The 16,244-nt window shown below is 38.1% G+C and overlaps 1 protein-coding gene across 1 annotated transcript; it reads left to right on the top strand.

Moving 5' to 3' along the window:
* The first annotated feature begins 2,786 nt into the window (after positions 1-2,786).
* On the top strand, positions 2,787-16,218 carry tmc2b (transmembrane channel-like 2b). The gene is made up of 20 exons (XM_061039324.1): positions 2,787-2,832; positions 3,017-3,058; positions 3,254-3,653; positions 4,756-4,905; positions 7,205-7,295; positions 7,380-7,461; positions 7,558-7,664; positions 7,774-7,872; positions 8,822-8,964; positions 10,005-10,152; positions 10,374-10,568; positions 10,734-10,913; positions 11,831-11,989; positions 12,098-12,226; positions 12,690-12,757; positions 13,006-13,245; positions 14,281-14,406; positions 14,998-15,076; positions 15,175-15,304; positions 15,425-16,218. Exons 1-20 carry the CDS (start codon positions 2,787-2,789, stop codon positions 15,640-15,642), a joined length of 2,832 nt encoding a protein of 943 aa, XP_060895307.1. The 3' UTR covers positions 15,643-16,218.
* The last annotated feature ends 26 nt before the right edge of the window (positions 16,219-16,244 follow it).

The raw sequence follows: 16,244 nt of genomic DNA, 5'->3' as shown, positions 1-16,244 counted from the left end.
TTTATTTGCTGGATGGTTATGACAAAATGCTATGCGCCAAAAGGTCATACTTGAGCTTCAGTCAAAATCCATGTGTTAGTCTCCTGACCTTCATTCTTGGATTCTTGACTCGTATCATCTGATAGCCAGACTGGCATATCAAGTCTACTTATAACTAATTCTGCTTTGCACTTGTTGGACACATTGACAATCCTGTCAGTCAGCCTGCCATGTAGCTGTCAGTCAAATCTGAAAGTGACAGTGTTGCCTGATTAGCAAAACTTAATTTTCATGAAATTCTATATCTTCATAGTCATTCAGAGTCTTGATTAAATGAAATTGAATATGCATGTTAAGGGTTGTAGGTGTTGTATCTAAATCATTTAAGACAACAAGTCAATAAGCTCATAATGCCGCTGACATCACATCACAGAGCCAATCAAATCCACTTCCATCGATGCTCATGATCAATTCATGGCAGGTACGCATTAAATATTAATTCTGCAGTTATTTGAGAACTAGAGGAAGGAGTTTGTCCCCATGGTTTATTCTTTCATCACAGGCCACGAATTGTCAATCACATTATTTAATGAATACTGATGAGATGGTAATAATAGGGAGACAAAAGCTTCTATTAGGGACTTGGAGTCAGAAGCTGCCTTGCTCGTATTTATGCAGGTAATCCCACCCTCCTCCTGCCCGCTGTATCACCCTTCTACTGGAGCAGTGTTTTGGCTACATCCCAGTACCCTCCATGATGGTACATTGTGGTAGAAAACTGAGCCATGACAGGTTGCAGATTACCGGATATCTCAATGTTTGCTGCACCATGATACACATCACTTATTGAACAACAGTAATCAAAGAATAGAGTCAGATATTGTTGCAATGCTAGCTCTGATTTGACTGTTTGATTGTGTCCCATTTTATTTTTTATTAAATGCATAAATGTGCTCTAGTAGCCCACAGTAAAGTGAGATAAAATGGTGAAGACAGAGAGGAGCATATCCCACAATATGACGGCACGCTAAGAAGGCTAGGCTCAAACATTATGGCTGAGTAACATCAATGCAAAAATATCTGTAAAATAATGTGAATAATAGAGCAAATATTTGATAGCTATTAGCTAGCATTTGAAAAAAGTTAGCATCATGTCAGCTCAATCAATTCCTTTCTAACATAACTGTTTGATAGTGTTACACGAAACAATAAAAAAAGTTGTTTGTATTTTACCTAAACAATACAGAATAGAATAGCACAATAAATATAAATAATTAAGAAATACATTAAGGCTTTTTGCATAGAGGCTAGGGCATTTTCAGCTAAAATAACACATTTCATGACCAGTGAGCTAGCCTACTAAAACAGTTAAATTAGCAAGGAAGTTTTTACATGCTAATGTTAGCTGTTATCTAACAGTAGGCTAGCTCACTGGTCATGAAATATGCTATTTTAGCTGAAAAATGGTCTGACTGATTGCAAGTTTGGCATTTTAATGATCTTTTTTAAAACACGTCAACTAAGCTTTGAACGTGTTCTCTCTGTAGGCCTACAGTGAATTGAATGACTGCAGGAAGTTGAGGATCTGAAATGATCTCGGTGGGGTTAGTTTGCCTTCTAGCTAGAAACCTTCAGGCCAAAAATCATACATCCCTCACCAGTGTGTTGTTCTCTGTGTTCGCTGTGTAGCAGCTGACGTCTCCTGTTTCCTCCTTTATTATTTAAAGGGTCACATCTGACATTTCAACATAACCACACAGGTATCAGCTACATGTTAGAGGTTGAAACACATAATGTGGAAAGGGACAGGCAACATTGTTCAACCCTTACTCGTAACTTTCCCCTTGGCTATAGGCCTACCATCAGCAATTTAAAAAAAACTAAAGCAGGGATACATATGAAGAGGAAACGTTTTTTTTAGTACAAACCTTCCCTTGTTGTGTTTCCTCAATTAGCCAGAACTACATGCTTCAAATATTGCTAAAGTGTCTTGATTACCTTTTGTTGCCTTCTTCACCAGAAAAGGCTTTATGGCTTCTGTTCCCCCTCACTTATAGTGTCACAAAAGGATGTGTCTTCCTAATGAATGATGACGATGATCTATAGCATTTTGGATTGAAATGTGAGTTTCCTTAAGAGACAGACCTTAAACATGTGAAACTATCCTGAACAAAATCCATTTGAGGCTGAGTGAGAATGAGAATATCGAAGGAGTAATGCGGTGTGCTATGGTTGAACCTCACTACCACAGAGGACAAGTGGAAAACATTTAAACACAGTGGCCTGTTTCACTTTTCCCTCAGGGTTACTTAAAGATTCATCTAACTTTGATGGGGCTGACCTTTATGTTTGCTCTGGTGTCTACTTACTGGGTCACAACTGAGTGATGATGAGTAACCATCAGCATTTCCCTTAAGATTATATACTGTATTTTGTTTAAACAAACTTAAGGATTTGGGATCAGTATTAATTATCTTGTTTTTGCCAGTCAAACTCAATTAACTGACAAGCCCATTGTGTGTCCATTTTGTTTTCTCCCCGGCCCCTGATTATGATCTAATGGACTCTGTGTGTCTTTGCCGGTCGTCAAGGAGCCCAGCTTTTGAATAGAGGCACACCTGTTCCTGCTTGTGTGTGTCAATATGAGACGGCGTGTGTAAGTGTGTGTGTCTTGGTTTTTTTGACACAGGACCTTCACAGATGTGTCAGCCGCTTGTACAGAGTGACTCATGGATGTGGAGGAATTAGAAGTGAGAACACAAACTTCAGACAGAAAAGATCGCCAAAACTAACAGAGACCCAAGAATATGCCTCCAAAGAGGAAGGACGATGCTGTTATTAAAGTGGAAGATGGTAAGATATATTTTTTTATGTGAATAGGCATATTATCTTGTGAAGCTTAAATAACTTTATTGTTGTCTATGAATCTGTATAAAATGTAAAAGTCTTTGTTAGCTGGCAAATATATATGATTTGAGATTCAACCCCTTAATTTTTGTGTATGTTTTTTTTTTATTTTCATTTTCCCTGTCCACAGTTGGGATGGATGTTGATGCTGTGATAGATAGCGGAAGTGAAGGTGAGTTTTTTTTATTTTTATAGAAACAGTTGTTAATTTCCCTTCTGTCAATTTCTTTTACAACTTTTCACCAAATTTCTTCTTCGTGCCATTGATAGGCTTGACAATGTACCAAGAGCAACATTACTGTTGCACTATTGATGTCTTGCAGGATTGATGTTTTAGCTAGTAATATAAAATGTGCATTTGTCACAGAGGAGGCCAGAAGGCGAGCTAAAAACAGAAGAGTCAGACCACAACGTAAAGCAAAACGGGTCAGTGATGATGAGGAGGATGAAGATGAGGAGGATGAGGAACCAAGGAGGAAAGGACGAAAGAAAAAGGCCAAGCCCAGGGACAGTGATGAAGAAGAAGAGGAAGACAGTCGGAGTGTGAAGAGCAAAAGTTCAAGGGCCTCTAGGATAAAAGCTGCGAAAGAGGAGAGTGAGGAGGAGAGCGAAGACGACCGACAGAAGAAGAAAAAACGAGGGAAAGGAGTTTCCAAACAGGAGAAAGAGGAGCAGAATAAGGAGAAGAAGGGACAAGTTAAGGGGAAAGAAGGGAAGGACAAAGTTGGTGAGAAGGACAGGAAAAAGAAGAGTGGGAAGTTTAGCAGGTGCAGTATTCTCTGAGAGCTTTCTCTCACTTACATGCACGCTCCACACACCTGTATGGGCTTTCACCATTCAGTCTAAAGCAGTAACCCTGACAGACTCTGGTGATGAAACATTGAAACAGTTGAAGACAGTTGTATTAATGACATGAATGTAATAATAATAATTCCATATTTCCCTACTGCACATACAGTATATTGAATTGTTAATGTAGCATGGTGAACACATTGAAGTCAGACAGACTTTTAGCTGCTCTCAGTTGTTGAAGGCACATTAGTTTATTCATTATTTACCTCTGGCTTAAAACAAAGGCAACAGAACTAAACATCCACATTTCTGTCATTGAGAGACATTGTTTTAACTTTTAGCTAGTAGCAGAAGTCCTATTTCAGTCCATGCACATCCGAAGCATGGCTCCTAAACCTGCAAATTTAAGTAATTTCATAAAGTTGCTAACCCTTTGTATGGCTACAGGCTTTCCCCAGTTTGGCCAGTCAAAACAAATGTTAATACATTTGTATAGGTAGAAATGGTTAGACTTCATATCATACAAACTAGCTCTTCTCTAGCACAACCTTGAATTTTTAGAATTGCTAGTTTCTTTGGAGGTTGCATTATGCATTACAATTACTTGAATTGAAGCTTAGGCATTATGGTCCCATGCTGAAGTTTACCAGCAATAGCTGCATTTTTACTTTTTATGCAATCTCATTGTAACAGGTTAACATGCCAGAATGTGTTTTCTTACATTAATTAGAACTTAACACAGAGCGAGTACAGAAGAGGCTGAAATAAATTATGAATAATAGTAAGGTGAAAGTATGACATGTCCTTACTTATTTTTAACACCTCAATATGCACCAACATACATTCCTTTACAGCAATAAATGTAGAACTGAAAATTGAGTTAAAACTCTAGTCAGAGATGTTTGAGCTGAAAATTGAGTTTTAATTAGCAAGAAACATGAACCTAACACAATTAAAAACATTTATTTACAAGATTAATCTTATAGTGTCTATTTGTTGGATAGCTCACTACTTATCTGTGAATAGGAAACTAACTGTTGAAGGCCACAGCATTTGACAGCTCTTTCCCTTTATCAGCTCTTCTTCCTCTGACTCTGACTCTGATGACCAATCGCTGTCTGAAGGTGAGATCGAAGCCCTAAAGGAACAGGTAGAGGAGAAGAAGAAACAGATTGCTACTTTAAGGAACAAACCTTGGCGCATAAAGAGAAGACTCATAATGCTAAAGTAATAAGAAAAACAGTTGCAATCTTTTAACTCAATCTTTTAACTCAATCTTTTAACTCTGCCTCCTTTGTGCTCCTTTCCTTTTTTTGTTTTGATGTTTAGTTTATTTTGTCTTTTTGATCCTTTACTATTATTTAGACGTGCTATCCTTGAAGCCTACCATCACTCATGTCATGTACATGTGATGTCGATCTTGCATTATTAAAACTTTTTAAATTTGGCTTTAGGTGTTTGGTACTTTTGTTTATAAGTCCTGTGAATTGTGGAAACACAAAGAAGTCAGAGCAGGTTTCTTACAACCCTTAATTGTCAAAATGCAAATCAAGGCTATACCTCTTCTAGGAAACACAACATTTGTAGAACTCAACTCTGCCTTGAATGATATACAAAAAATGACCTTTTTGGTGCAGCATGCCAGGAATATCAGATTAATGACAATTTTTCACATGTACTTAATTCTGCTCACACACACACACACACACACACTAAGTAAATGCATGTATTTTGTTTCTTTTGCTGCAGGAAATCAAAACAAAAAAGGAATGACCCATATCAGAGTAGCTTTATAAAATGTACAGTTTATGAGAAGAAGAAGACAGAGACAGGTTGTATTTCATTGTCAGCAATCACCATGTTGATAATGGCAAGTTCCTGTTCTTCATTTAGGGGCTTTCCTCTGCCCCCTGAGGGAGGTAGACTTTGAAACCTTAGAGAGACAAAATACAGTTACATATTAGAAATCGGAGGCTTACAGTAACTGTAATACTAGGTAAAAATTATTACACTTTGCAGTAGGATAAGCCATTATACAATATCCTACCTGTTGGTTTCTTGAAAAATCCGGATGTGTCCCGTCTAAAATTTGGCTGTACTCGTTCACCAGCCATTCTGTATGATAACCCGTGGTTTATGACATGGTCTATGATAGTCGCTCTTATTTCATCAGTTACCCTAGTTCTGGTCCTTCTTTGAGCGCCACCACATATTCTAACTCCTCTCCCTCTGCCTTATCCTCGTCCAGGTATTCCTCTCCCTTGCCGTTGTCCCCCTCCTCTCCCATGTCCTGGTACTCGTCTGCATTTTGACACCCTGGACACTTTACGCGCTGACACTTTACTCATTAGACTGTTTACATTTTCTACATTTTGAATATTTATACTTTTTTCTTTTCTTATCTTACAGTATATTTCTACATTTAATGTATGTGTATTACTGTAGTAATTTGTTTATTGTGTGGCCTTGCTTACTGTAACAGTTTTTACATTTCACTGCACATCTGTTGAGCATGTGACAAATCTTGAATCTTCCTCTCCCTTGTCCTGGTACCCGTCTTCCTCTCCCTCTCGAGGCATTGTATTTACTTTCTTTATGTTGCTCTATATTGTTCCTTTTGCACACAAGATCAGCCCAAAGATGTCATTTTTTACTGTATAACATATGGTCATGCGATTGGAAGAACCTCAACCCCTGAGTGTGTTCCTATGGGAATCAGCTGTGATTTATATTTTTACATAATTTCAATCAGCTGTTTCTCAGTAGCAATGGAAAAAAATACAGGGGATATATATGTGTTTCAATCTCCAATATGAACAGCTATCCACTTAGACTTTAGCCTATAGGTTAGGTTTAGAACATGATGTTATCTGTTCTGACATACAATGTGAAATCATTAGTAAATTTGGCTGTAAAAATCCATTGTTTTGGTCTTGGTTGAGCTTGTGTGTAAAAGAAGTTCAAATTTGTGTTAAATGTATGCATTTTGTGTCTAAGCAACAAGAAATGTGTTAGTTGCATAGCCTTCAGAGATGGATGTTGTGCTAACTGTGTTAAGAGTTTAGGAAAATTGTTAAAAGTATTGAAAAAAGTGTCATAGCAATCGAAAAAAAATGTAATGTAAAATGAATATACACAGCAGCACAGACTAGACTGTTTGTAGTTAGGCCTGTTGGAGATGTTCCTCTTTGTGTTACAAGACTGTAAACACATCCGGCTAGCTTGGCAGGGCAAAGGCTAAGTCTAGTGTTGGTCAGTGTCTTTATGTACAGCTCATTGTAAGTAATGGAACTGGATAGGTGCACTGCCTTAACTTTTTCATGAGTCTGACACAGTTTCATGCATGTTGTGGCTTATTGACCCACTAGCTGCCAAGTCTTGATACTCGTACTTTATGCAGTGTACCATCAATCAGTAAACTATCCAAATCCTGAAGCTTTAACAATCTGGTACTCCTAACTCATTTGTTAATAGGTCACGCTTTTCAGTGAATTTAATTGGTTGGTGTTTGTGTTACTGTTTTTAGGGAGGCTCAAGATTTTGTTGAGAAATATGAAGGAGCTCTTGGTAAAGGTAAAGGCAAGAGGCTGTATGCATTCAAAGTCATGATGACCAAGGTAATCTGCTCCAAAATAATTCAAACATGTTCATGAGTTTGACAGTGTTAAAATAACCATTATATGCCTTTTTTTAAATTTCAGAAATGGATCAAGTTTAAACGTGACTTTGAGAACTTCAAAACAGCCTGTATACCCTGGGAGAGGAAGATAAAGGATGTGGAAAGTTGGTACAACCATATCTGAATAACTGAATGTATAAAATAACATGGTATGAGTAACATGGTATAGGTAAAGTGAAGTTGTGTTTTCCTAATTTCAGGTCACTTTGGATCATCTGTGGCGTCCTATTTTATCTTTCTGAGGTGGATGTACGGTCTGAATCTGGTCCTGTTTGGGTTCATGTTTGGCCTGGTGATTGTGCCTGAGGTACAGTCTCCTTCACAGATGATCTTAGCAGGTATAAGCTGATGTAGCTGATACTAAACATGCTTTCTTCCTCTCTTTTTTCACCTTCCTCCCTCTCCTCTGTGTTTAGCTCCTTATGGGTCTTCCATATGGCTCCATTCCCAGGAAAATTGTACCTCGAGCTGAGCAGGACAACGCCATGGACTTCTCTGTGCTCTTTGACTTTCGAGTGAGAATTTTAGCTTTATTTATTATTTTTTACTCAAGTTATGTCAAGACTACAGATGGACAATATTACTAAAACACGAGTAAAAGATAGGCAATGTTAAATACTGATGTTTGATTTTTTTTAAGCTATCCTAGCATCACAGATGTAAGGCTTGAACAGTTGGTTGGTTCCATTTATGGTTCCAAGAGGATAAATCTTAATAGCTTTGTTGATCCCCTGACTTTTCTATTTCCCCCCCATCATCTGTTTAAAATTTCACTGAGACACTGATCAGGAATTACCACAAGCTTCCTCTGCTCTTTGAGTTTTGTGCTAATTAGCAAGCATGTTTGCAAGCTAGACTGAAAAGGGGAAAATGATACCGGTAATTAGCATACCTTAATAACCTGTTAATATCTTCATTGTGAGCACATTAGTTATGCTAACATTAGCATTTCTCTAAGCACTATAGCTACATCAAATAGATACTGACAATTGTAGAAAACAGTAAAGTTCCATAACTAGAGATACTTATAATGGACAACTGATGTTTCAAACACGAGTCTGTTCTACTAATCTATCGTCTTTCAGGACCATTTTTCAAAACACCCCACTTTACAGCATTAAGAAACATGTTTACTTGATTTCTAGTATCCCCATAACAACTGACTTATTGAAAGCTCAAAGTTATGAATATTCATTGACATGGCAGCTTTGATTGGTGGGGGCCACAAGCTGCCTGCTGGGGCTCATGAGCTAATTTGAGTCCCTGCAGTTTCCCAATTCTCCTAATTTGGTTACCCCATTCTCCAAAATACCAAGACAATGATGGTCAAAGTGACAACTCAAGGCTTCAAAATATTAATTCTCAAAACAACAGGTGACGTTAAGGAGCTGTTGTCTACTTCTTATATACAGTCTATGGTGTATGAATGTTAATTTATTTTTATTTTGCATAACTCATCAACAGGGATACTGCAAGTACTCCTTTTTGTTCTATGGCTACTACAACAGTGATCGGACCATTGGGGTGCTGCAGTTCAGACTTCCACTGTCGTACCTGCTGGTGGGAGTTGGCATCTTTGGATACAGCCTGATGGTTGTCATAAGAACGTAAGACAAGACACACACATTTGAGCAGTATCATCAATAACACCCAAAGAAATATTTTAGTCTCTTTCATAGGGATATTTCTAACAACTAGTTTCCCAGTCAATTAAACAGAAATTTAAATTCTGGCTAGTCGACTACTCCAAAGGTGAGAAAACTGTCATATTTCGGTCTTCCTTGCATCTAAATGCCTGTGCTGCAGTGTCATAGTCAAGTAACCAAACCTCAAGTCTAAAGAAGAATTCTGAGTCCAGTCATAGTCGAATCCCCATCACCTGAGTCCGCATCCATTCATTAATTAATTTAATTACGTTAAATGCGTTTAGCTGAACAGTCCAGGTTGTAGAGCATTGCGTGCAGACAACTAGCCTGCGTGTTGTTTAATTAGCCTTTTGGCTAACTCTGGCATATTTACTGAAATGTTTATTAATATGCAATGTCCCTGTAAAATAAAAAATAAAAAATAATAATAATAAAATGATGGCAGTATGGAAGTATACACTAAGCAGATCTACAGCCCAAACTAGTGGTGGGTTGCTGTGTTACAACTTAGACACAACATTTGACCAGCATTGTGGGCCTACATTAACAGAAATATTAAAGGTGCACTATGGAGTTTTGGTGGTTAAATTTGAAAGTTGGAGAAGTGAAACTATTCTAGGCTCTATTTTCTGAACTATATACACAAACTTTACTTAAAAAAGGGTCCCTGGAACAATGTTTAGAGCTTAAAAGCTACCAGGAGCTTAAAAGCTACGGTTCACTGTTGCAGGCCCCCCACCATAACTTATCTTCAAACAGTATTACAGGGACCAAATTTTCCTCTGAGGACAGTTTGTGTATAGAGTTATGAACATATACCACAGAATCTGTACACTTCTCCAACTTTCAAATGTCTCTACCAAAACTACATAGTGCACATTTAAGAATTAATTTAACTGACAAGTAATTGTTGATGCAGACTAATGAGGGTGACGACATTTAACTATTTAGTCGCTCACATCCATGCCCTGTTATATGGTCTTATCTTTTTCCCTTCTCAGGATGGCTCGTAATTCAAATGAAGGGGGGGATGGGGCAGAGGAGGGAGAGTTCACCTTCAGCTGGAAGATGTTCACCAGCTGGGACTACCTGATAGGAAACCCTGAGACTGCAGACAATAAGTATGCCTCCATTACAACCAGCTTCAAGGTTAGCAGGTGTGTGTTGAACTGTGTGTGAGTGCATTGAACTTAAACTCCTCTACAACAGCAATCTTAGCAGACCAGGATGTAAAGAATAGCCAAAAAAAAAAGTTATATGTTTAAGAGTTTGAAATGACAGGAATAAGAAATTTAGCCCAGGGAAGCAATGTGTGAACACAACAATGTGTAATTTGTCCGTCAAACAGGTTTAATTTTGCCCGTTTGTAGGAATCCATCGTAGATGAACAGGAGAGCCAGAAAGATGAAAACATCCATCTACGCCGGTTCCTTAGGGTTCTGGCAAACTTTTTGATCCTGTGCAGCCTAGGAGGCAGTGGATTTCTCATCTACTTTGTGGTGAAACGTTCTCAGGAGTTTTCTAATATGGAGAACGAAGATCTCTCGTGGTTGGAAAAGAACGAGGCATGTCAAAGCAAAACCTTTTCATTTTTCCTACCCTTAGGCTTACAGTCTTTCATGTTATCATTTGAAGAGAAAACAAGAACATCTGAAAATTAGGAGAGATGAGGAAAATGACAGAAAAAAAGTGGGTTTCTAACTCCACCATTCTCCTGCTCGATGTGTCAGGTGGAGTTGGTGATGTCTCTGCTTGGCCTGGTGTGTCCTCCTCTGTTTGAGACAATTGCAGAGCTGGAGGACTATCACCCTCGTGTTGCCCTCAAGTGGCAGCTGGGACGAATCTTTGCCCTCTTCCTGGGAAACCTTTACACCTTCCTCTTCGCCTTGTTTGATGAAGTTACAGCCAAGGTATGACAGAAAAGTCAGTAAGTGTTATTCTGTGTCATTTTCTGAATCTTCACCTTTTAAGCAAAAGTTTGTACACTGATATGAGAGTAAGATGAGAAGATCAAGAGATCACCTCTTTCAACACTGCAGCCGGCAGTCTGTTAGCCTACAGTAGCTTAGCACAAAGACTGGCAAAGGTGAGGCAGCTAATCTGTCTCCTTGCTCAAGCACAATTCAAGATAGCTAGCTATATAATATTCTTTGTTTAATCCATACAAATCATTTGATAACATGTACAATATATCTATTTTACATACAAATTTGCAAGTGCTACATTTTGCAGAATCTTTTCATGTGATGTTAACTAGCTGTTTCCATTCTTTGTGCTAAACTAAGCTAAGCTAACAGACTCCTGGCTGTATGTCATATTTTCAAGATGGATGTGAAAGTGCTATCAATCTTACCACAAATGATATGCATTTCAGAATCAGATGGGAAAATGCGGTTGTTACAGTTGCTATAAACACAATATAGCAGTAGAAATATAGTTGTATACAAATCAAATATTAATAAAATAGAATAGGAATTTAAGATATCAAGCAATAAGTACAAGAAATAAGCAATACGTACAAAAAGATGCAAAACACTTTATTCATTTCAAGCCTAAAAACTATATCATCCCCTAAAGGGTGGCTTAGTGGTAGAGTGTTTGTTTCTCAGTCGGACAGTTGGTGGTTTGATCCTCAGCCCCTGCAGTCTACATGCCACAGTGTCATTGGGCAAGCCACTGAACTCAGAGTTGCTCCCAAAGGCATAGTCATAGCTAAATGTGTTTGAATGTGCTAAGTCCTGAGAGGCAGTACTTTATGTTGCACGTTAACTTTGATACATTTGATATTCCTTGCCTTGTCTATGAGGTTTTTTTTGGTTTTCCTCAGTTGGAGAGCGAGAAGGCAATCAAGAATGCCACTGAATGGGCTTTAAATCAGTACATTGCCAACTACAGCTCCCACTACAACACTACAAACGTGCCTCCCCAGAATGTTAACCCAGCCGACACCATCAGAGGACCCTGTTGGGAGACTGCAGTGGGAATAGTCAGTAGTGTCATTTCATAGCCTTATCATAAAGAAGACACACAATTTCAGAGCTCCTTGGCCTGTTTTGTGTTTGTTTTAATCTCTTTTGCTTCTAATGCTGTGTAGGAGTTTGTGAAGCTGATCGTATCGGACATGCAGGTGACCTATTTGTCCATCCTGATTGGAGACTTCATACGAGCCGTCCTCGTGCGCTACTTGAACTACTGCTGGTGCTGGGACCTGGAGGCTGGGTTTGTGAGTACTCACAGTGTGTGTATCAGTGGGTCAATGTGTTTCCTGGAACTTGTGTTTATTGTTCATTTGGTTAAATCATGTAAAAAAAAATGGAATGAATTATATATATATATATATATATATATATATTTAAGTGTAACCTCTGTGAATCTGTTGGCACCTGAAAACTATCCAACAAAACACTAAGCAAGTTCAATATCCATGTAAGATAAAAAATAAGAGTGACATTTTAGTACAAATAGCTACCATGTCTTTCCAAGTCAACCTGATACCACACAATGACATCTGGCAAGACAGCTGATCCCTAACAGTCATTTAAACAGGACACCGCAATGGGAACTTAATTACTGAGACAGAGAAGAAGGGCGGAAGACAGAAAGAGAGAGAAGCAAACGCAAAGTGTATCAACCTAGTTATTGTTGACTTAATAAGCATGTTAAGCATGTTTTTGGGTTTATTTCAGCCTTCATACGGAGAGTTTGACATCAGTGGAAATGTGCTAGGACTGATCTTCAATCAAGGAATGATATGGTGAATGACAACACAAGCTTTTTTTTTTTTCTTTATTGGATGATTTCTCTAGCTCATTAATCTCCTAATCATCCTGCATTTACTAATAAATATGTAAATTGTTTGACTGTTGATATTGGAGCAAACGTTACTCAAACTTATTACTTCAAAATACTAAACAGAGACTCATTGGATTTGACTTAATTAATGTTTAAAAGTTGACACAGTATTATTTAATAGTGATGCTCACCTTGCTGTTTTTTTCTCAGGATGGGAGCGTTTTATTGTCCAGGTCTGGTGGGTCTGAATGTTTTGCGTCTGCTGGTCTCGATGTACTACCAGTGCTGGGCCGTGATGTGCTGTAACGTTCCTCATGAACGGGTTTTTAAGGCCTCGGGGTCTAACAACTTCTACATGGGCCTGTTGCTGCTTGTGCTGTTCCTCAGCCTGCTCCCTGTTGTCTACACCATCATGACTTTGTCCCCATCCTTTGACTGTGGACCGTTCAGGTCAGTAAGAGAGAGAGGAGACTAAAATGGTAAACTGAATGATGATGAATTATAAAATAATCTCACAAAATTAGATTGTTGGGCTAGTTCATGATGAGTTCATCTGCATGTTAAAATAACTCTAATCAGAATATAAACTCAGTCAATCTTTCTCAAACATTATATAGAGTTAATTAATCAAGATGTCCGAATTAGACTGAATAATGCCCCCCTCCTCTCACAACAATATGGCGTTATAGATAGCTTTTAGCATGGTCACTCTGCTAGTGGACATTTTCCGTCATATTTCTATCTTTCCCAGAACAATTGGATGGATTGTAATGGAATTTTGTCTGCATAGACAAGTTTCTATATAGGCCCTACTGAAACAAGTAAGTCTAATGCTTTTCCGATCATACTCACTGTGATTTTCAGTGTGTGTTCATCTAGAATGCTAACAAGCTGAACTAAGTCATTTTAGAGAAACAAAATACCCCAAAAACTTCTAGAAGTATATTAGCATTTAATGTTTATCTTGTTAGCATCCTGTCATTAGCATTTAGCTCAACTTTGCCGAAGTAAAGAAGGCTATTTGAGACCCTTTACCATGGCTGTGTCTTGTTTATGATGCAATTTCACATTTCCATCTCCAGTAGCCTATAAGCTATTTTCTATGTAACAGAGCTAGTGGTACTTTTATATGTATATTTGTTTGTACATTGTTCATTACAAGTTCAATAGGAATATTTCATGCAGTAGTAGTATGTTTGTTCCATGATACAGTTTTTACTTACCGTACTGTAGCCCTTAGAGACAGTACTCAAAAGAAAATCCCTGACAGCTTATATTTGTTGCCTTTATTTCCAAGGTACTGTTTACAAACACAAATGTATTTTAGCAGGATGAACCATATAAATTATTATCTCAAGGTCATTTTGATCTCTGGTCCTTCAGCAGGTTTCTAAATCACATAAAAATAACGACTACTACTACTAAAAGTCTTATATTACAATTTGTTGGTAACTTATTAACCAAAAATGAATTCCCCTCCTCCAGTGGTCAAGAGAAGATGTATGATGTGGTCATGGAAACTATAGATAAGGATCTACCCTCCTTTATAGGGAACATTTTTGTATATGCAACTAATCCTGGACTCATCATGCCTGCTGTCCTCCTCATGGTGTGAGTATCATTCAATTGTTTAATACTTTTCTACAAATGACAAATTACAAATTACAAAAGGCCGTTCAATGTACAGGAGTTGAATGGAAAAGTAATAATGACATTCAAAAACATGAAGTTTGACTACACAAAACAACTGTACAGTTCCATGGTTATTACAACATTTCACATCTTTTATGTATCATGTATACACTAACTGGATTGTGTGCATGATTGTCTTTGTTTGATTACAGTTTCTTTTCAAATATTGTCATGGCATAGTGAGATTGCAAAGGAAAATGTTCCTGTACAAGATGAAATTGGAAGCAATTGCTTTCTCCCATTGTGTCTCATCTTGTTCTACCACAAGGGGGCACCAGACTCAGACATAAGGAAATATAAGAGTCTGATTTGTTCTATTTTGTGTCCTAAATTAGTTTAATTTAAACATTAAGATAATAAAAATACCAGAATCAGTGGGTGCAATTGTTGAAAGTTTAGTCACAGAACTTGAGGATCTCTCGTTAAGAGTATTATTTTCTGGCTATGGTCTAAGCTACTGTACCGTTTATAGTGGCTCTCACCTTAAAGATTTATAATACTGTGTAACAGGTTGGCCATCTACTACCTGAATGCGGTGTCAAAAGGATACCAACAAGCAAACTTGGACCTTAAAAGGAAGATGAAAATGGTTAATAGTGCAAATTATTCTCTCATAATTTTTCAATCTGCTAAATATAATATTTGATAAAACTGAAGACTCTCATGTTTTATTCTTGCACTGTTTAGGCTCGGGATGAGGAGAAGAATCGCAGGAACAACAAGGACAGTACTAATCAAGTAATGAAAGACTTAGAGGACCTGCTCCCAGACAAGTCTCTGATACCTCCTCCAACTGAGGAAGAGCCACCCCCTCCTGGTAAACACACACACTGCACACACCCTTGCATATTCCTTTATTGCATGTGCTATCATACTATTTGCACCTATACTGTGAGGGAGGCCTCACCACTCATTTTTCTTACTTTCTGTCTCTTAGATGTTGTAATTGAGAAGGGCAGCAAGTCTCCTAAAATTAAGCCAGGTGCAGCAGGGAAAGGGGTTAAACTACAAAAAGATGTGTCATTGGCTGCCACAAACCCCAGAGCGCCTGTCAACCGTGCCCCGGGGCCACGGAGAGCCCCTCCTGGAAATGCCAGAGGGCCTCAACCTGGACCTGGGAGAGGAAGAGGTCGGGGTGGGCCTCCAAGACAATAAGAGTCATGATTCTTGGACTGAAATCCAACACATAACAACCAGTGTCTGCTGACCTCTGAGATCATATTCCTACTATCTGTGCCACTAGAAAAAAAAAACGCATTTTATAATTCTGTAAATGTAATTGATTGACAGATTAACTTTATTATTCTTTTCTTTTAGAATAATGATATCCTTACATTTATTTGCCTTTATTATAAGCATTAAAAGCAGTAATTTACACATGCCAATTCTTAAGGTATTGTTAGTTTCCACGGGCTAAACAGGGGCAGTCCGGTTTCCACTTGTTGGAGGAAGGATTCATCTGGACACGGGATGTAACATTTATCCATGTTTACTTGTGAGGATAGCAACAGATACATTTATTCAACCTGGGGATGCTCTAACTCCAGTGCAGATGTACTCTCCAAGTCCACACCAGAGCAGGTGAGATAGCACCACAACAGTAACTGAACAACTACCCAGATTCAACGGTCACTTGTGTAGTTAAGAAGCAAGGTAACAGTTAACAGAGATTATTTAAACTGAATGACATAATGTGGGAGCCATAATAGTACTGGTACTACAGTATATATATATATATATATATATATATATAGATA

This window comes from Labrus mixtus, chromosome 5, assembly GCF_963584025.1.
Source record: "Labrus mixtus chromosome 5, fLabMix1.1, whole genome shotgun sequence".
Taxonomy (NCBI): domain Eukaryota; kingdom Metazoa; phylum Chordata; class Actinopteri; order Labriformes; family Labridae; genus Labrus; species Labrus mixtus.
Note: the sequence above shows the minus strand (reverse complement) of the source record. Positions and strands in the feature narration are given on the sequence as shown.

What these genes read in the sequence shown, in the direction of transcription:
- tmc2b (XM_061039324.1), top strand. Translation starts at nt 2,787, where the DNA reads ATGCCTCCAAAGAGGAAGGACGATGCTGTTATTAAAGTGGAAGATG. An exon ending in GAAGATAAAGGATGTGGAAA is followed by an intron (nt 7,462 to 7,557) that starts GTTGGTACAACC and finishes TCCTAATTTCAG; the next exon opens with GTCACTTTGGATCATCTGTG. An exon ending in TTGATGAAGTTACAGCCAAG is followed by an intron (nt 10,914 to 11,830) that starts GTATGACAGAAA and finishes GGTTTTCCTCAG; the next exon opens with TTGGAGAGCGAGAAGGCAAT.